The sequence below is a fragment of the Myripristis murdjan genome, chromosome 7 (genome assembly GCF_902150065.1).
Source record: "Myripristis murdjan chromosome 7, fMyrMur1.1, whole genome shotgun sequence".
Classification (NCBI taxonomy): Eukaryota; Metazoa; Chordata; class Actinopteri; order Holocentriformes; family Holocentridae; genus Myripristis; species Myripristis murdjan.
Window position 1 is genome coordinate 23106312 of NC_043986.1, and position 17005 is coordinate 23123316.

The window sequence follows — 17005 nt, forward strand, 5'->3', positions numbered from 1 at the left end:
ATGCTTCATCTAATGCTGAAATTGTTGGCATTCCTCGTTTGCAGCTTTTACATAGACAGACAGACAGACAGACAGACAGACAGACAGACAGACAGATAGATAGATAGATAGATAGATAGATACATACATACATACATACATACATACATACATACATACATACATACATACATACATACATACATACATAGATACTTTGTTGATCCAGGGGGGAATTTAGGTATCTAGTAGCTCAGTACAATGAATACACACAATACAATACACTCAGTCCAAATTAGAAATTAGAAATATCTAATGCTTTAAATGAGAGATGCTACACAGGTGTGGGGTTTTGGTTGAGTGGAGAGTCTCTTTCATGATGCTGGTGGGTTTCAGATGGACGTCCACTCTAATAAACCATAACTTTTCATCACTAGGTATTTTAATTCTTTGGAGTCCTGAAAAACATTGTTAAGACTAACCACAACAGCTGACGCAAGTATTGCTTTGACTGATATAGACGCAAAAAAATCATTAATAGCTGAGTCTGCACTTGTACCATAACCGTATTTTATTGTGAAATACTATTTTGACGAATCCGCAGAGAACCCAGTGCATCTGACAGCTCCTGAGTGGCCGACGCTTTCAACTGCATTAAAAGGGGGTTCTTTGGCCCAACCTGGCAACCTGCACGGAGTCAGATTGAGGCAGATCTTGCCCACAGCAGACGACTTAGCGCTATAACATCACTGCCTGGAAAGACGACTGACGGACGGAGCAGAGGTAACCCCTTTTCCAGAATCTACTGTTCAGTTTTACTGCCAACATGGAGTGCGTGTTGAGTACCGGCTAGCTGCCAGCACACCGAGCTGCTTATTGATCCAACGAGGCAGATGCGTTTGTGCTAACTTGGTAGCTGTGCTATATAACGTCAGATATTAACGTTAGTAACCAACGGTAACCGACGGGCTAGCTGTACAACAGGGCATTGAATAATAACAGCGAAGCAATCTGCCAGCTAACGGCTAGCTAAGGCTACGCTCAACAGTTCATTTAAACAGGGGGCGATGGTACAGAGTTATGCATTCAGTCGTGGCCATTGATATAAGCTTTACAGCAAATTGAAGCCTCCAGTAGCGGCGGGCAGTGCAAGGCTAACCGGATAGTAACATTAGCAAGCTAACGTAGCCTCCGGACTTCAGCCAAATATGCGGAGTTGCTTGGCAATGAAACAAGGGAAGCGAGACCATCACTGTGGAAGTTACTCAGCCCTGTGAGGGTCAAATCCGCCCGATAAGCAAGAAGCAGGTAATTTTCCAGCATTCCTTGATGGTTTGTAGGGAAAGACAAACAATAGCTGTGTTTAGTTGGCTAGCTAGTATTAGCGTTTTAATGGCCAGTGGCAGTCGCCAAGTCCTTAACGATGGGCTGCCTGGCTAAAACTAGTTCCAGTAGTATTTGTAATGTTGGCCATTTTTGGTTGTTTTCTTTGGACACCATTGCAGCATTAAAGTCCTGAGTCTCAGCTGGCCTCTGGATTCATTACACTGACGCTGAATGATTGCACCGTGAAGATGCTAGTTAAGCTACGGCTAGTGATGTAAGGGATCATTGTCTGATTACACCTGAACGCTTTTTTTGACAGTTTAGTTTTCACATCTATATCAAATGATACAGCAGATTTTGAAGACCTTTTTTTTTTTTTTTCAGAGATCACAACGTGAAATCCTTGGCTGCTCACTACTAGCCTTTGTGAACTAGTGATAATGTTCATGGTGATAACAAGCATCCTTCCAGTAAAGTTGAAATTTGACCTGAGTTGTTATTGCTGATAGGCATGCAATCAAGTCTGAGGATTGAGATTTACTGTAGCTGTTCCTGCTTGGTGTGTTTAGTCAGTCAGCAACAGTAGATCATTTGGTTATGTCACACATGCCTTCTCTTCTGAGACCTCCTTTCAGTTTCTGTCAGCTATTTAGCCCAGTTTTCATCCCAACTCACAAGTCAGCTGTTTTGTTTCAGCACTTGTCTGGAATTTATCAGGTTGTTTGCATCACTCAACACAAGTACACCTGGCATACTTGAAGATTCAAGCACCATCCCTCTTGATAAACAATGCATCCTGGTGATTACATGATTGGCTCGTCCATTGTTAACTGTTGACTGTGCTTATGTGAGTTTGACGTGAGTGAAGGTGTGGTGGAGGCCAGTGCAGGGCTGTGGCATGCGAAGACCTAATCAAAAGGGTGTGGGTTTGCACAGTTTTTAAGTTGCAGTTTCTTGAGCATCTGAGTCAGAAATGGAAACCTAAAGGGGAGAAACAGCTGGTCCATAAAATGACTCTAGTTAGCGCTCTTTTTAAAGACTGGAAGGGCAGCAGATTTGGGTAAGGCGGCTGTAAGCAAAGGAACTTGGGCTGCCAGTTGAGTATTGATGCTGCAGTAAGATGGTGATGCTGGTCTTGTAAGAGTTGTGCCTGTGTGATCAAAGAACCTTTTTATTGCATAGAGTCCTTCAAGCAACCCCACCATGCCCCTACCTGCTTGTATGGTTTCAAGCAAACTTTATCCAAGAGGAGAGAATGAAGGCATGTCCAGAAGGCTTTACCTATTTGTAGCCGAGTTTAAGGGTGAACCTTTAATGTGACTGGGTTAAAAGTTTGTAAATTAATTCTTTCATTCATAACGTAAGTAGTGAATTGTAAAAATTATAAGCACATTAGAACCGAAATTTAGAGATTTTGTTGAAGCAGTGGCCAAATCTCATAGGAAAATTTGAGGTATTCTAGTCATTGTTGCCTTTTCCAGAGACATTAAGAATCATCTGCACCACAGTTTTTTAGGTTACCACCCAATGCTGTAAATTGGCCCTCTTACATTTGAGGTGGTACTTCAAACTTCCTTCAGTTACTTTTATCAGAGCTGTAAATGTCAGAATTTACAATAACCATAAGGGCAGTAATGAAAAGTTTCCAGGCTGTGATAGCACGGTGAACTCTCAATCTAGCCGTCATTTAACATTATCACTCGATTCTGCAAGACTTTAGAAACGCAGGAAGAAAGGAATTACCTTTCAAAGATGTGTTACTACATAGGCCCTCTTATTTTTTCCCCAAACTAAAATGCAGTGTCACTGCCAAGGACAATATTAAGTGCAGATTGTCCAGAGTGGTGTGCCAGACAGACAGTAATTTATTGAAATCTGTTTTTCATTCATATTTTACAGTCAAAGGAAATGGATTTCAGTTCATGTGCATTATTCCATTTTTACGTTTTAAGAAGTTGGACAAATGGCGTCTCTACATTTCTACCTTATAAAACATGACTAATACCAGTAACTCTGACGATGCAGTTTTTTGCTCTCCTCACTGTGACACTCAAAACATTGCGGGTTAGATGCGACATCTGACATGAAGTCTTTTCTGATCTCAAAGCCTCATAACACAACCTACTTTTTCCCTCCTCCTTCCCTCCCAGAGTTGGATCAACTGAACGAAGAAGAAAACCTGAATCTTGGCCTAGGCGGCGGAAGCCTGATCTGACCCCTCTTGTTCCAGCCTCTCCTCTGGCCAGTTGTGAGCCTTTGTTGGCATCTGGTCTAAGACAGAAAAGTCAGGGGGAAAATTACTATGCTCACAGCCTTTAGTTGAATACTAGTTTAAGCCTATAAACGAAGTATTTATCAGATAACCTCTGTGTGGAATAGCAGCTGACAACATGGCGAAGAAAAACAGCCAAAAGGGTATGTATTTGATTCACTGAGATCTTTTTAAATTTTTGTATTTGTTTGTACAAATACACTCTGTTTTGTTACTGAAATCACAATATTTGAGTAGATAAAGTGTTTAACCAGTAAAAGATCTGTTTGGAGAGCTGTTTTCTTAGTGTTGCATGGATATTGACAGTAACATTAACTTACAGTGATGCATTTGCATAAGTTGCCTTTACAAGTGTTCTGCATTTTATTTCTGTCTTGAAGCAACTGTTAGTTTCATTTTCAGCTGCAGAGTTTCATTTGTCATTGTTGGAAAAAGAAATGTCCTGCAGCAGTTTGTTGAGGATGTCACGTTTTCTTTCCTTTTATTTACTGTAACTCAGCTGTTTCTGATCTCATATCTTGAATGGACTGATGCTCCTTTCTCTGATTCATAAAAGCAAGATTTGCTGAGATTTTCTTTTTTGAAAGAGCCCGTCTTTTTGTCGGCTCCACTGGTTATTACTGGTTCAAATTCAATGCAGATCTCAGACTCTGTGGGGACAGATGTGATTAATTTCTGGACCACATGTATTGTCTTTCTAGTATTCTGCATCATTTGGTCACGCACTGGTCAAGGCCAAAGGTCTGTCATTTAATGACATAGGAAGATTAACTTCTGTTAACTTTAATACATGTTCTCTATGTCTGTGTGCACTTGAAATGGCAGTTAGTGAGCAGTCTAAACATTTCCTACCACTTCCACAGAATTTGGAATCACAGGCTTGGTGTGTTGGAATCAGCCGTGTCCAGGAAGGACATAGTAAACGTCCTGAAGTCATGATGTGTTGTTGTGGGTGTTTTGTTTTGCAAATGATGTGCTACATTGGTTTGCAAATAGGACTCGAGGCCCAATAGAAATGGAGTCTCCTTTTTGTTCTCCTTTTTCCCCAGATGCCTCTGGGGTGGTGTTTGACACTCACTCAAAAATGGTTATGTCCCAGGGTGGAACATTTGAGAGGATGAAGGAGAAGGTAAGAAGTAAATAGACTACACAGTACTGGCAAAGAGAGCCTCTTTTTTTTTTTTCAGTAAAGGCTGAAGGTGCAAAGAAAAAAATGTAGTCGCATGGCCTCCTAATCAGCCCTCTGTGGTCTCAAGTGGGGTAGCAGTTGGCACTTATGATCAGCTCCAGTGTACATCACAACTTGAACATTACTGAAACTCAGATTTCCGTACCCTGAGCAGTGGGGTAAGTGGACTCACCTGAAAACCAGTCTCATCAGGTGTGGACACTGAACAGCACTTGTTCTGAGCAGTTTCCCAGTGAGCAGGTTTTCAGCATCAGTAAATATGAGAAGGTAGGTTGTCAGACTTTGAGGCACAGCCATAATATTGTTAAAGGACAATGAAATATTGCGTGCCATTCTTGGCTTGATAGGATTTAATGCATCAGGGTGGATTTGGCATATTTTTCCAGTTATTTAGGCATAACCATGTTACCTGAGATATCCTTGAAATCCCATGTAAATGACCACATTCATGAAAAGAGACAGGCACTTTGCCCTGTTATGTAGCATAATGCAGTGTCTGAGCAAGAACTTTGTCCTCTTTAAAGCCTGTTAATCTATAATGGAGCAGCTGGTGGAAAATGGGACATCTCATAGGTTGATCGCTAAATGAAATCAACTGTCCTCAACAGAATAGTTTTTTCTGATGACTAAAACTTGTGTCATTAAAAAAAAAAAAAACCTCTGTACCTATAGTATGCCGAAAATAATTTCTTTAGTGATCTGCCTGTGTCTTCCCTACACAGAACAAAGCCTGCCAAGTATCTTAAGTTTTGACACAGCAGAGTTGACCCTTTTCACACAAATATACCTTTTGTTTGTGTTCTTATTATTTCATATTAAATATGTTAATTTTTTAGAACACAGTAAAAATAAATGATCTACAGCCTTGCAAAACAGTGAACTGATTTATAAACAATTGTCCGGCCAAAATGGAATAGGAAAAAAATCTAATCCAAAAAATTTTGTGCACTGTAGCTGCTGGTATGTGACTTTTGTGTTCCTCTGTTTGCAAAAAGTGAAATCGGCTTCATTTAAATATGTGTGTGTGTCTGTGTGTGTTTATATGTAGTATATAGACAAGGCAATATTGGTTTACAGTGTGCTAAAGCCAAGTGTTTTTTTTTAAATGTTGAAATGGCTTGTAGTCTTATGTGAGATGATGGCTGTATATGTGACATTTATGTAAAATGCTGGTCCTCTGACACTTTCCTTTCCAGATCAGTGCCGTCAGGGCAGTTGTGCCTAACAAAAGCAACAATGAGATTGTTCTGGTGTTGCAGCATTTTGAAAACTGTGTTGACAAGGCCGTCCAAGCTTTCTTAGAAGGTATGGAGATGTCACAGTGTTTGACCTCTGGAATGAGCCAATGACATATAAACCCTCCCTCTGAAGTATGACTGTGCTTTTAATGCCATTGCCTTATTCAGTGACGATTAGATCATGTAGAGAGCAGTGACGTAAAAAAATAATGTGACAGCAGCAATCGTTCATGTATGCTAGGTTTTTTTTTTGTCATTCATCCAATTTGCCTTATTCTAAGAATACCTTTCATTTACCACTTTACTCCTACCTTGTTCCAAGAGTACTTTGCTGGGACTTTTTTGCCCTTAGATCAGAGATGTATTCTTGGCATGCACCACTCATAACTTGTGCTTTTTATGTTTTCATACCATGTCACGCTTTGTAGCATTCAGAAGACTGAATAGCATCACTCGGAAGCCTTTAGTGTTCAAGAGTTTAATTATAGAACAGGAAGGGTGACCCCATACGTCAGACTGTTCTTAATTTAGGGTTAGCTAAACACCATAGGGCATTCACATAGAAAGGTGTTCCAGGCTTTTGAATCCTTTGCCAGTCAAGCAAGACTTTGGATAGACATTTACAGAAACTTTTGTCATTGAACACACTCAAAAGTATTTTGTCTGTCATTACGTACACTCATCCCAGCTGTTTGTTTTACACCTCAGGCAGTGCGGTTGAGATCCTGAAGGAGTGGAATGTTACTGGAAAAAAGAAGGTAGTATAAACCTTGGAACCAGTACTTCCTCTGTAGGTCGAGTGAGCATATTAATAGCAACCTAATTTTTAAATGGCATTAATCCATTGCTGTACTTTTTTGTTTTAAAAAATGAAATTAAATTGCCTTTTTTTTTTAAGAAGCTATGATTACACACCCTTTTGTTTAGTAATGTAAATGTCAGCATGTCACCGGAGCATTAAAATGTCAGTGTTTGTTTAATTTCTAGATTGAACTTTAATTATTTCTTTGTCAGAGCAGAGAATAGGATGCTGAAGGGTGCTGAAAGTATTTTGACTTTGATAATCCCATGTCCAGCCCAAGAAGAAAAAGAAGCCCAAGCCCCAGCCAGAACCCCCGGCTGAGCCTGCACCACCTGAGGTTACGTCGCCTGTGGCGAGCAAGGAGGAGGTCAACGGCTTCCATGCCAATGGATCAGTAATGGACGGAGAGTCGCTGGACTCTCTGAGTGAACAGTTAGACTCTGCCTCTCTGGATGCAGCTGAGCTGGACTCTGAACCTGCAACCTCAGAAACCACCGGTAACCACAGTTCTTCTCTTCATACAAAGGAAGCTGTAATGAGGGATGACTTCTCTTGAAGTTTGATTATAATCTCGATCTTGTCAAAGCTGGGAAGTCTGCTTACATCATCAGTGGTAGATGGTACATGATAATCCGTCTCCTCTCAGGTGCAGAAGGAGAAAGTCAAGGTAGCGCTCCGAGCCCTACCTCTCAACAGGGAAGGAGGAATCATCAAGGTCCCCGAGGCAACAAGACCCGACACAGGCCAGGCTCAAATTCCCATCCACCCATATCGTCCTTAGCGGTCACCACGGATGAGAGCCACCAAGGATCATCAGGAGTCAAGAAGATTGGTTAGATACCAGCACCATTTACCCGCTTGTTGTACATGTAGTTTGAGATAAAAACACTGACATTTGGTTTTAATTTCACACTGTGAGTCACTCCTCTGGTGAAACCTAACCTGGCCATTCTCCACTGAAATAGTTGTTCATTTTATTAGAACCCCACCATGTGTGCTTTAGTCATCTCTGATACCTGTTCCCTCAGCTCCAAACATTGACCGCTCTGTGAAAGATCTGCAGAGATGCACAGCCTCACTGACACGCTACAGGATGGTGGTCAAGGATGAAATGGACTCCTCAATCAAGAGGATGAAGCAGACGTTTGCTGAGCTCCAGAGCTGGTAAGTAAACTTCTGTATCTGTATTGTCTCGTGCTTTTGTTTTTCAAATCTTCTTCTGGTCATTAAATCTTGAAAGTGTTGCATGTTGACTGGGATGGGGAGGTGTAATCGCTTTTGTGTTCCATTGTGTCATTTGTTTATGCTGTAAGTTTACCGAAGCAGTACGGGAAACGTATTTTTAAAGACTCCTATGTCCTATCAGTGAATCAAAGGCCGTTTGTCTTACCTTTGCTCTACATGACACTGAAGAAGAGCTTTGCTTATGTTGTGAAACAGACTGTTGCATATTTTAGCCCCAGATAGCTTGGATTTTACAACACAGTATTACAGCTGCTGCATTTGCTCTTTCACGTCGTCGTTCAGTGAATCTTTGTGTCATATTTAAGGTTGCTGATAATTAATAGCACAATATATCCTTTTATCAGAGAAGTAAAGAAAGACCAACCTCCAGGGTTAATTTTGACAGGTATTTCCGTTTTAGTCATGGTCATCTCTTGAAATAGTCAGATTGTAGTTATTGATTTTTACATTAGACATGAGACTGAAGTTTTAGGCAGAAGCACTTCAATTAATTTTAATCATAGTGAATTTAGTCAATTGACAGGACACTATATTAAAAATACTGTTGAATTTTCTGAGCTTCCTTGGCTTATCTGGCCAGTCCCCTTGCTTGCTTAGAATCTGCTCTTTACTAATATAAATTACAATCAATAAGTGTTATTTTTAACACTAACTTTACACCTGGAACAATACAAAGAATAAATTTTGGCTCAAGTATGTCAACATTATAGGTCATAAATAAATACACCGACGCTCACTTCTTAACTTAAGTGATTGTTCGTTTCAGTGCCCAAGTTTACACCAAAGATTCACGAACAGATGACTTGAAACTTGGAGCTACTTGCAAAAAAAAACACTTCTGGTCTGCATCTTTCTGAAACCTTTCAGTTTACACCAAGGAGACTAGATGAGATGGTGCATCGTTTCCGTAGCAACGACTCTCTTGACTTCAGTCTTTCTGTCAGCTTTCTGTAGCTGGATAATTTGAAGCGCAGCTCCATGCTGCCTTAACAGGACCGGGACATCAGAGTATTGTCTATAAAATTAAACCAACACAGTGTTTACTGTCAACTCGAGAACCTGAACACTCTCTTCCTTGGTATTCCTTGTGGAGAAAATGAAGAGTTTCTTCATTTTGAGAACATCAAATTCTCCCAAGGTTAAACCATGCTGTGTGATTGCCGTGTTTAGAAACTTACAAGAGGGATATTCTAGAGTCAGACTTCCCATGACAGCAGCTTTGTTGTTTGTTCAGTTGTCTGTCTTGGGGCAAAATGGGGGGCAAATTTATGTTTGTTTGTGCCTGTCCTAGTAGTCTATCTGACATTTTTGTGCTGTTATTTTTCTTTGGAGGTAAAAAAAAATATTTTGTGTTTTTAATTTTTGTTTTCATGGAGCAACATCATCCTTTAATTATCATGAAAAAAGGCAAAGGGTTGTCAACAGCTATTTTGCATCAAAAAATTAATTGACAAATTAATACTACAACCCCCCACTCTGTTCCTGTCCTCTGTTTTCTTCTAGTTTAATGGACAGAGAAGTGACTCTGCTGGCAGAAATGGACAAAGTCAAAGCAGAGGCCAGTAAGTATGACATTTTTGAGAATTTGGACTCAACTTAACCTTGCTTGATGTGTGCCACCCAGGACCTTCTGGTAAACTGAATATAATCTGATCACCTGACTCAGGCTTGATGAATCTGACCTAAATCACTTCCAGGGCGATAGCAAAAAGGACTGTTGTGGAACAGCAAGAACAAGTGTTCTTCAAAACTGCAGTGGAGCCCCCAGGGTCCTGCTATACCTTGTGTGTGTGTGTGTGTGTGTGTGTGTGTGTGTGTGTGTGTGTGTGTGTGTGTGTGTGTAACATGACAGAGCAAGACTGCATATTTGTATAAGTAGGCCATTCTCCCTTATTCTGTCCTCCCAGTGTAGAGTGTTGTGTGTTCTAGGTCTGGAAAAAGTGAATAGTGTCAGGTGTCAAGGGAGACTCAATGCTGTCTTTGTGCGAGTTGTGTGGGGAATTGGGAGGAAGGAGAGGGAACTCTCTAGTACGTCTTTGACATTACAAAAGCCAGCATTTCTCCAAATTTACCATTTTTTTGCAGTAATGTCTTACACTGCTTTATATGTCTTGTTTTGAATTGTTGCTTTTTGTCTCTGGGTGGAAAAGTTAGTAACTGATATGCAAACAAAACTCTGAAGCTGAAGAGTGACTTGCCTATGCATTTCTCCACCTGTAGTCAGACGATGTTCAGAATATTGATGTGTAGAATCAGGAACAACTGATAACATGGTTGATGCCAGGTTACATAACATTAAGTTCCAAAAGATTTTTATGTCTTGATTACAGTCTTGAGTCCTGAGGCCGGTTGAGGAGAAGTGGGTACATCAAAACAGTAAAAATTTCATCAAAAACTACTGAAAGGCACTGAAAATCACATGACTGTTTCTTTAAATATTTAATTAACAGCAAATTGTTCATATCCAGAAAAATGAATTGTGTATCACTTGTACAGAAAGATACTTGGATGTGGGATTAACTAATTGAAAAAATGAATACTGTAAATACACTACCTACAGGAGGCAGACCTAAAAGTAGTAGCAACACCAAACTGTGTAAAAGCAAACTTGTGGTGTTGTCCCAGAGCGTTTCTAAAATCCAAACTCAGCCTGGTTTGACAACGTGAACTGTTGTTTACCTGTAGCTGATTAGCCAAGATTACTTTGTACTTAACCACTCAATCAAAGCCATAGCCCATAGCTAACCTGTCACACAGAGAGGTAACAATACAGTGAGACATAGCAATGCTACACACAGTGAAAACTTTATAGCTTGCAGACTTTGCACAGTGCAGTTTTTAAACTACATAGTTATTACTTTATTGAATAAATTCTTTTGGCTCTCTAAAACATGGATACCACATATAAAAAAGGTTGTAAATTTTGTTTGTTTCATGATGGAAGTCATATCAAAACCAAAGAAATCAGAAACAAAGACGCATGGTGCTGAAAAATGAAAAAAAAAAAGCCTTGTGAGACGGATTTCTGTCTGATTTCAGATGCGTAAAATGTCACATTTTGCATCTTTGTTTCAGTGGCCATTTTGGATGGTCGACAAAAGAGAGCAGAGGAGCTCAGACGGCTGACAGACAAATCTGCATCCATGTCTGAGGACCAATTGACTGAACTACGCGCAGACATTAAGGTGTGTATGTAGGATTAAATTCCTCAGAGTCAGAGTCAGCATTTGAAGAGCTAATGAATTAAATTTGTGAGATATATTTAAAAGAGATTTTGCATGTAGGGGAAAGCTGCTGATAATATTCATTGACCTTTTTTTGTCAGCACTTTGTGAGTGAACGTAAATACGATGAGGATCTTGGAAAAGCTGTGAGATTTACATTTGATCTTGAGCCGCTGAAGACGAGCATCACAAGTTTTGGATCAGGTACAGAATCCCATTCATTCCTTCCTCTTTCGCCTCCCATCACCTCCCTGCTGCTTAGGAGTCGGAACAAAATGAAAATGACAGAAGAGAAACACAAAAGAGCAAGCGCATCATCATCATTACAATCGATCAAGTCATCGCTGAACATGTCACCTGTAAAAGCCGTTTGTCAGGGAGTGGAATGTACACTCACAGTGATTAATATGCTGACTATTGTATGTGTACTCTTGTTGTCACAACACAGTCAGGCAACAAAAGCCAATTATCAACTCGCCCAAATCACCTCCTAAGAAAGAATGGAAATTACTTTTTGGCAACATTACGCTCATAGAAGGTGTCAAAAAAAAAAAAAAACAGATGCAGACATCAAAGGGTCACCAGGCAAATCACCGAATTCAAAGTGCAAATAAATGACATCAGTCAAATACATAAGGCCTGGACGTGTGCCAACTTCTCCTGAAAACTAAAGGAAACAGACAAAGCCACCAGGTTATGTCAGTCATTTTCAGGCTGAGATGTGAACATCGCCTCATGCAGCCTGACTAGTTACGCTCATTGTTTCTAACTTGAATAAGCAAATCAAACATATGAAGTGCACGAAAGCATTAGGGTGCATCAACTACAATATATATATATATATATATATATATATATATATATATGCCTTCCAATCATTGTTTTTTTGTTTGCTTTGTTTTGTTGTTGCTTTCATCCTCCACCCCACTTTTGTGTTTGCCATCTAACATTATCCAGTGCTTAAATATAAATTTGTCCTGTAATAAAGCATTGCCATTGTGATTTTAGAAAAAGATAATTGATGTTTTTGTGAATGCAAGTATCTTTTAAATCGCTTCTTACAACACACTTTTACTGTAAAGACTTGTGATCTTTAACTTTCATTTATGTTACCTCTTTATTTTTTATTACTTTCACCTCATTTTATTAGTTTTAGCTTTTTTGGACCTTTTTGACGTTTTAACTGGTCTCATATCCTTCACAGTTTACCACCCACGGACCGGCTACTCAAATCGCTCCCGCTGTAGCTCCACTTCCTCCTCTGTCACCAGCCCAGGGCAGTTGGAAACCCCCCCTCCCCCCCAGTCCCAAAGCACCGGCAACGAAACCCGTCCTCCGCCAACCAAGCAGGTCAGTTGGAAAAGTAGCTGTATGAGTGCGCCTTGTCAGATGCTCAAATCATAAAGCACTCTCTGAGTTCAGAGATGTATTGGTGTGTAAATCATTTTTAGGGGCTGACTTTTTTTTTTTTTTTTTTTTTACCGTCCTCAGATTTTCCAAGGTAACCGGCGTACTTTCCAAGGACAGGGGTATCACTCTGGCGGTCAGAGGTATAACGGCGGATCGTACCATGACAGGAACCCTGGCCGCAGTAATTATCGTTACCAGGGTCACGGGAGTCAGGGTGACGGCCAGGGCTCCTCTGGTCCCTCTTCGCAGTACTCCAGCAACTCCAGAGGTCCTTCCCATTCCTCCTCATCCAACCGCCAAGACCGACCCTCGCACAACGGGCTGCCCCAAAGGCCTCCGCGAACACACTGCCCTTGACCCCGGAATTCCTTTGCACCGTCATGCCCCCCGACTAACCCTCGCACTCCCCTCCCGGCGCCCTCTACTCTGTCCCGCCCGACTAACTCCTTTCAATGAAGAATAGAATCCGAGTTTACATATTGTTATCAGTCGAGCTGTAGTGCCACCTCTACATCGATCCATTCATCCTCCAAACTTGAAAAGCTCTCTCTGCTCTGTAGTTTCTCCTCCTTTTGCATTTGCTATTTAGAGGCATTCTCTCCCATTCCTCTTAAGGTAGCAGCTTCTATCTTTAGCCCCTTTTTGTTGCAAGATTTCACTGCCTGCTGCTGTCAGTCTCTGTTGCTCTTCTTTCTTTCTTTTTTTTGACTGCTTCAGAGAAACCAGTTAATCTGGGGTTAATTTTTGTTCAGAGACTTGACTTGAGTACCTGCACCAGTTTGTGCACTATTGGAGTTGAATTTCTTAGTGCTTGGTCTTTCTGCTGCGGCTCATATCAGCTCCGATTCGCACCTTGAATCTTTTTTTTTTTTTTTTTTTTTTTTTTTTTTAGTACACGACTAGTTACAGCATAGCATTTATTAGGGTTTTTGTCATTGAGTGAAAAGACATGTAATCAACACTACAGCCTATCCTTAATCTTTGCAGAGTAAAAGGTAAACATATCAAACTATAAGTCAGAGCTTTTCATATGGCTGCTACAAACAGTTGAGAGGTCATTACAACTCTAGGATTTTGGTGTGTTTGAGGGTTACTCCGTGTGGCCACGGAGGCAGTGACATTGCCCTCCACCAACCCCCAGAAATCAATGGGGTTATTGTATGTGTGCAGTTTTTTCCTGGCATGTCCATAATTGTATAATAAAGAGAGGGCTCGTTACCTTTTGTAGATTATTGTTAAATGGCATTGCTTGGTAAGGCTCGCAAGAAAGGAAAGGCTGTCCACGTGTTTCTCACTTTGTCTTGCACATCCAGACAGATGGATTTTTTGCCATACACTCATTTGTCATTGTGTTTTCTTTTTTTCTTGTCATATGCACAGAAAACGGCATATAAATGACATGCTCGCCTTCAGTCACAGACAGACTTCACATTTGCCTTCCTAGGAAACGTGGATGTCGGCATCATGACAGCTTTCTAAACAGACGGTACTTGTGAAAGAAGACGTGTGACTGACACACACACTTCCTGGCTAGTAAGGTGTAGGATCTTGGTTGCCCTTCCAGTGTATATGTTCACTTTTCACTTTATCCTAACCTGTAAAAGTAAAAACGATCAAACTGATGAATGCTTTTGTAGGTTCTATAGATTCACAGTTCTTTTCTATGGCTGCCAAGTCTTGACGCATGTAGGCTGTTGTTGGGGTTAAGTCTCTTTTGTAGTGTTCACAGTAAGTGAATAAAAAGCTGGCGAATACCTCATTGCTGATCCTTTGACATGGCCTGTTTGCAAACTGTTTGTTGCAGGGGGCTCTTATTTAGGGACAGGGACTCCTGGTGATTCCTCATCTCCTTCTCTCTGTGTGATTGTGTGTGATTGTGTGTGAGTGTGTCTGTGCGTCTGTGTGTCTGTGTGTCTGTGTGTGTGTGTGTGTGTGTGTGTGTGTATGTGGAACTGCAAGGCTGCAGCGTACAACCAATCATTACATGACTGCCGCATCTTCTTCGTACTGTGTTGTCTTCCCTCAAGAACAGGACGCCTGCGGGGAAAAAATTAATTGAAGAAATTTTTTTTGATTTGTGTTTACTCTGCCCCTTTTCATTTTCTTAAGGGTTTCCTGACGGCAGTAAGCTGATAGTGTTAGTAGTGAGACCCAGACACTTAAGTGTTTGTGATTTATCTTTTTTTTTGTATTATTATTGTAAACACCCTTGTTCAAGCGGTTATGTTGCCGAATATTATTTAAAAAAGAAAAAAACAAAAAAAACAGTGGTTTAGTTAGCGACGTGCCTGTTTGCAGTCTATGCTAAATACACACTGTAGGTACATATTGTAGGTCAGATAAATTGATTATCTACTGGCTTCTGTGCTTGCATAGGTGAGGAATCGGTTGTAATGTAACACAGATCTTTTAGTTGACTCAAGCTGTCGGGGGAAATTGTGCAGAATATTGTGAAGATGCACCCGACTCTTTCTCCTCTGCTTATTTCAAGTGTCTTCAGTTGCATTTAGAATTGATGATAGTTTGTTGCTGGATGGTTAAGCAATTCAGATTCAGTTGCAGCACAGTTCTTGTATCAGAAGTACTGGACTTGTTTGATCGAAATTCAAAGCAAGTAGCTTTCTCATTTGGGATTCAGTTTCTATCTCAGTCTCACTTCAACCAAACAAAGTAATTTTTTTTTTTTTTTACATTCCAAACTGTAGGAGCATTAGATTGTCGCCAAAGAAATAATTTCATCCTGTTGAAAGTTGCTGCCTTTTTCTTTCCTCAGCCTGTAAAGAATTAAATTCTTGTGATTGTTTTCCAAAGGGGATAATCTAGAGTAACACTTCACCGGGCCTCCTCCCCATCCCATTTTTATTTTCTGATTCCTTACTGTATATACGTACATGTAGCTATATAATTTTGTGCTCATATAGAGCATTTTGTATGTGATATTCATGTTAGGCATATGGTTTCTTTGGAGGTTAAAACATCTAGCTCATTCATTCTTCCAATAGTCCTTATGTCTATTTTGTTTCTTTTCTCAAAATGTCTGAGACAACTGTAAACTTAAGTGCCTTCTCTTGTCTCCCACCAATTCATTGACATCCCTCCGCCAGAGTATGGACCAAAGACATCTACCCTGTCCCATAAACCCCTGTCCTTTCTTTCTCCCACTCACTGAATGGCACACTTTTCATTTACTACGAATAAAACAGTTTGCAATACTTTGACCGCATTATGTTTGTTTTATCTGTGTTCATAAGTGGAATGACTGGGTGATGACCTTGCCGGCACCAAATGTTTAACCTCCCACTAGATTAAACAGTCAAGCCAAAACGAGCTGTCTGTTGAGTGCATGAAAGCAAAACCAGCAGCTGAAGCCGCCGACTTAACCTGGAGTTTCATATTTGTAGGTACAGATAAGAGCCATTAGTTAAAGCTTCTCTTTTTTTCACTACTTTATTCCAGCTGTTGAAGGCCTCATGATCCCATAAGACTTCAGGGTGCCATTAGTCATTTGTTGCAACAAGATTCAAGCTGCAGCTGAATGTTATCATACCCTCCATCTCTCGTTCACATAACAACTTTAAACACAGCTGGATCCGCGCCTGGCTGACTTTTCAAACAACCAAGGAGCTCCTGCAATGGCAAGGTGTGGCTGCATGTCCGTAATTGATGAACATAGCTCAGTTATTGTTCATTTTTAATCACACATAATGATAAAATTAACACACTGCATTTTGCAAAACAGTTTTATAAAGAACTATGCAAGCAAAATCCAATAATTCAGAATGAACACAGGTGGCCTGGCAATTATGAGGGTAAACTAAGTAAAAGAAAATTACTTAAAGGCCTGTGTGGAAATGGGTTTTGGAGCAGATTTTTTTTTTTTTTTTTTTTTTAAGCCCTTCGAGCCCAATTCTCTCTCTCTCTCTCTCTCTCTGTGTGTGTGTGTGTGTGTGTGTCTACACAATATCAGGCCAATTCCTGCATCTGTGTAGTTGATATTGAGCCCTCACATAAAATCTCATGTGCACTCAATACCAAGTACAGCCAGCAGAGGGCAACATTACACTTTGGGGGGTGGGGATTATTTCTAGAGCAAGTATCTGAGGACAGTCCATCTTCAAACCCAGTCCCCTCACTGTCTCTGTCTGTTCTCTGTCTCAGCTGGTTCAGCCGTCATACCTGTGGACTGCCTGACTCAGCGTCACATAAATGAGGCCTGAGAACAACAGTCTTCCAAATCAACATGAGTATAAATACTTCAAGAGAAATGTAAAGCAGACTGGTACCACTGAAAACAGGACATGCTTGCATTCTTTGAAATGA

General features: G+C 40.5%; 1 protein-coding gene across 1 annotated transcript; it reads left to right on the top strand.

Moving 5' to 3' along the window:
* Positions 1 to 633: 633 nt before the first annotated feature.
* Positions 634 to 15903, top strand: spats2 (spermatogenesis associated serine rich 2). Its single transcript, XM_030055713.1, has 13 exons — positions 634 to 762; positions 3456 to 3720; positions 4627 to 4706; positions 5963 to 6071; positions 6713 to 6762; positions 7081 to 7303; positions 7453 to 7638; positions 7835 to 7970; positions 9555 to 9613; positions 11127 to 11236; positions 11377 to 11479; positions 12480 to 12625; positions 12767 to 15903. The coding sequence occupies exons 2-13, from the start codon at positions 3696 to 3698 to the stop codon at positions 13040 to 13042; spliced, it is 1503 nt and encodes a 500-aa protein (XP_029911573.1). The 5' UTR covers positions 634 to 762; positions 3456 to 3695; the 3' UTR covers positions 13043 to 15903.
* The last annotated feature ends 1102 nt before the right edge of the window (positions 15904 to 17005 follow it).

Excerpts from the sequence above, each read along its gene's own strand:
- spats2 (XM_030055713.1), top strand. The coding sequence starts at position 3,696 with ATGGCGAAGAAAAACAGCCAAAAGG. Across the intron at positions 6,763-7,080 it reads ATGTTACTGGAAAAAAGAAG|CCCAAGAAGAAAAAGAAGCC; the intron begins GTAGTATAAACC and ends TCCCATGTCCAG. Across the intron at positions 11,480-12,479 it reads CATCACAAGTTTTGGATCAG|TTTACCACCCACGGACCGGC; the intron begins GTACAGAATCCC and ends TATCCTTCACAG.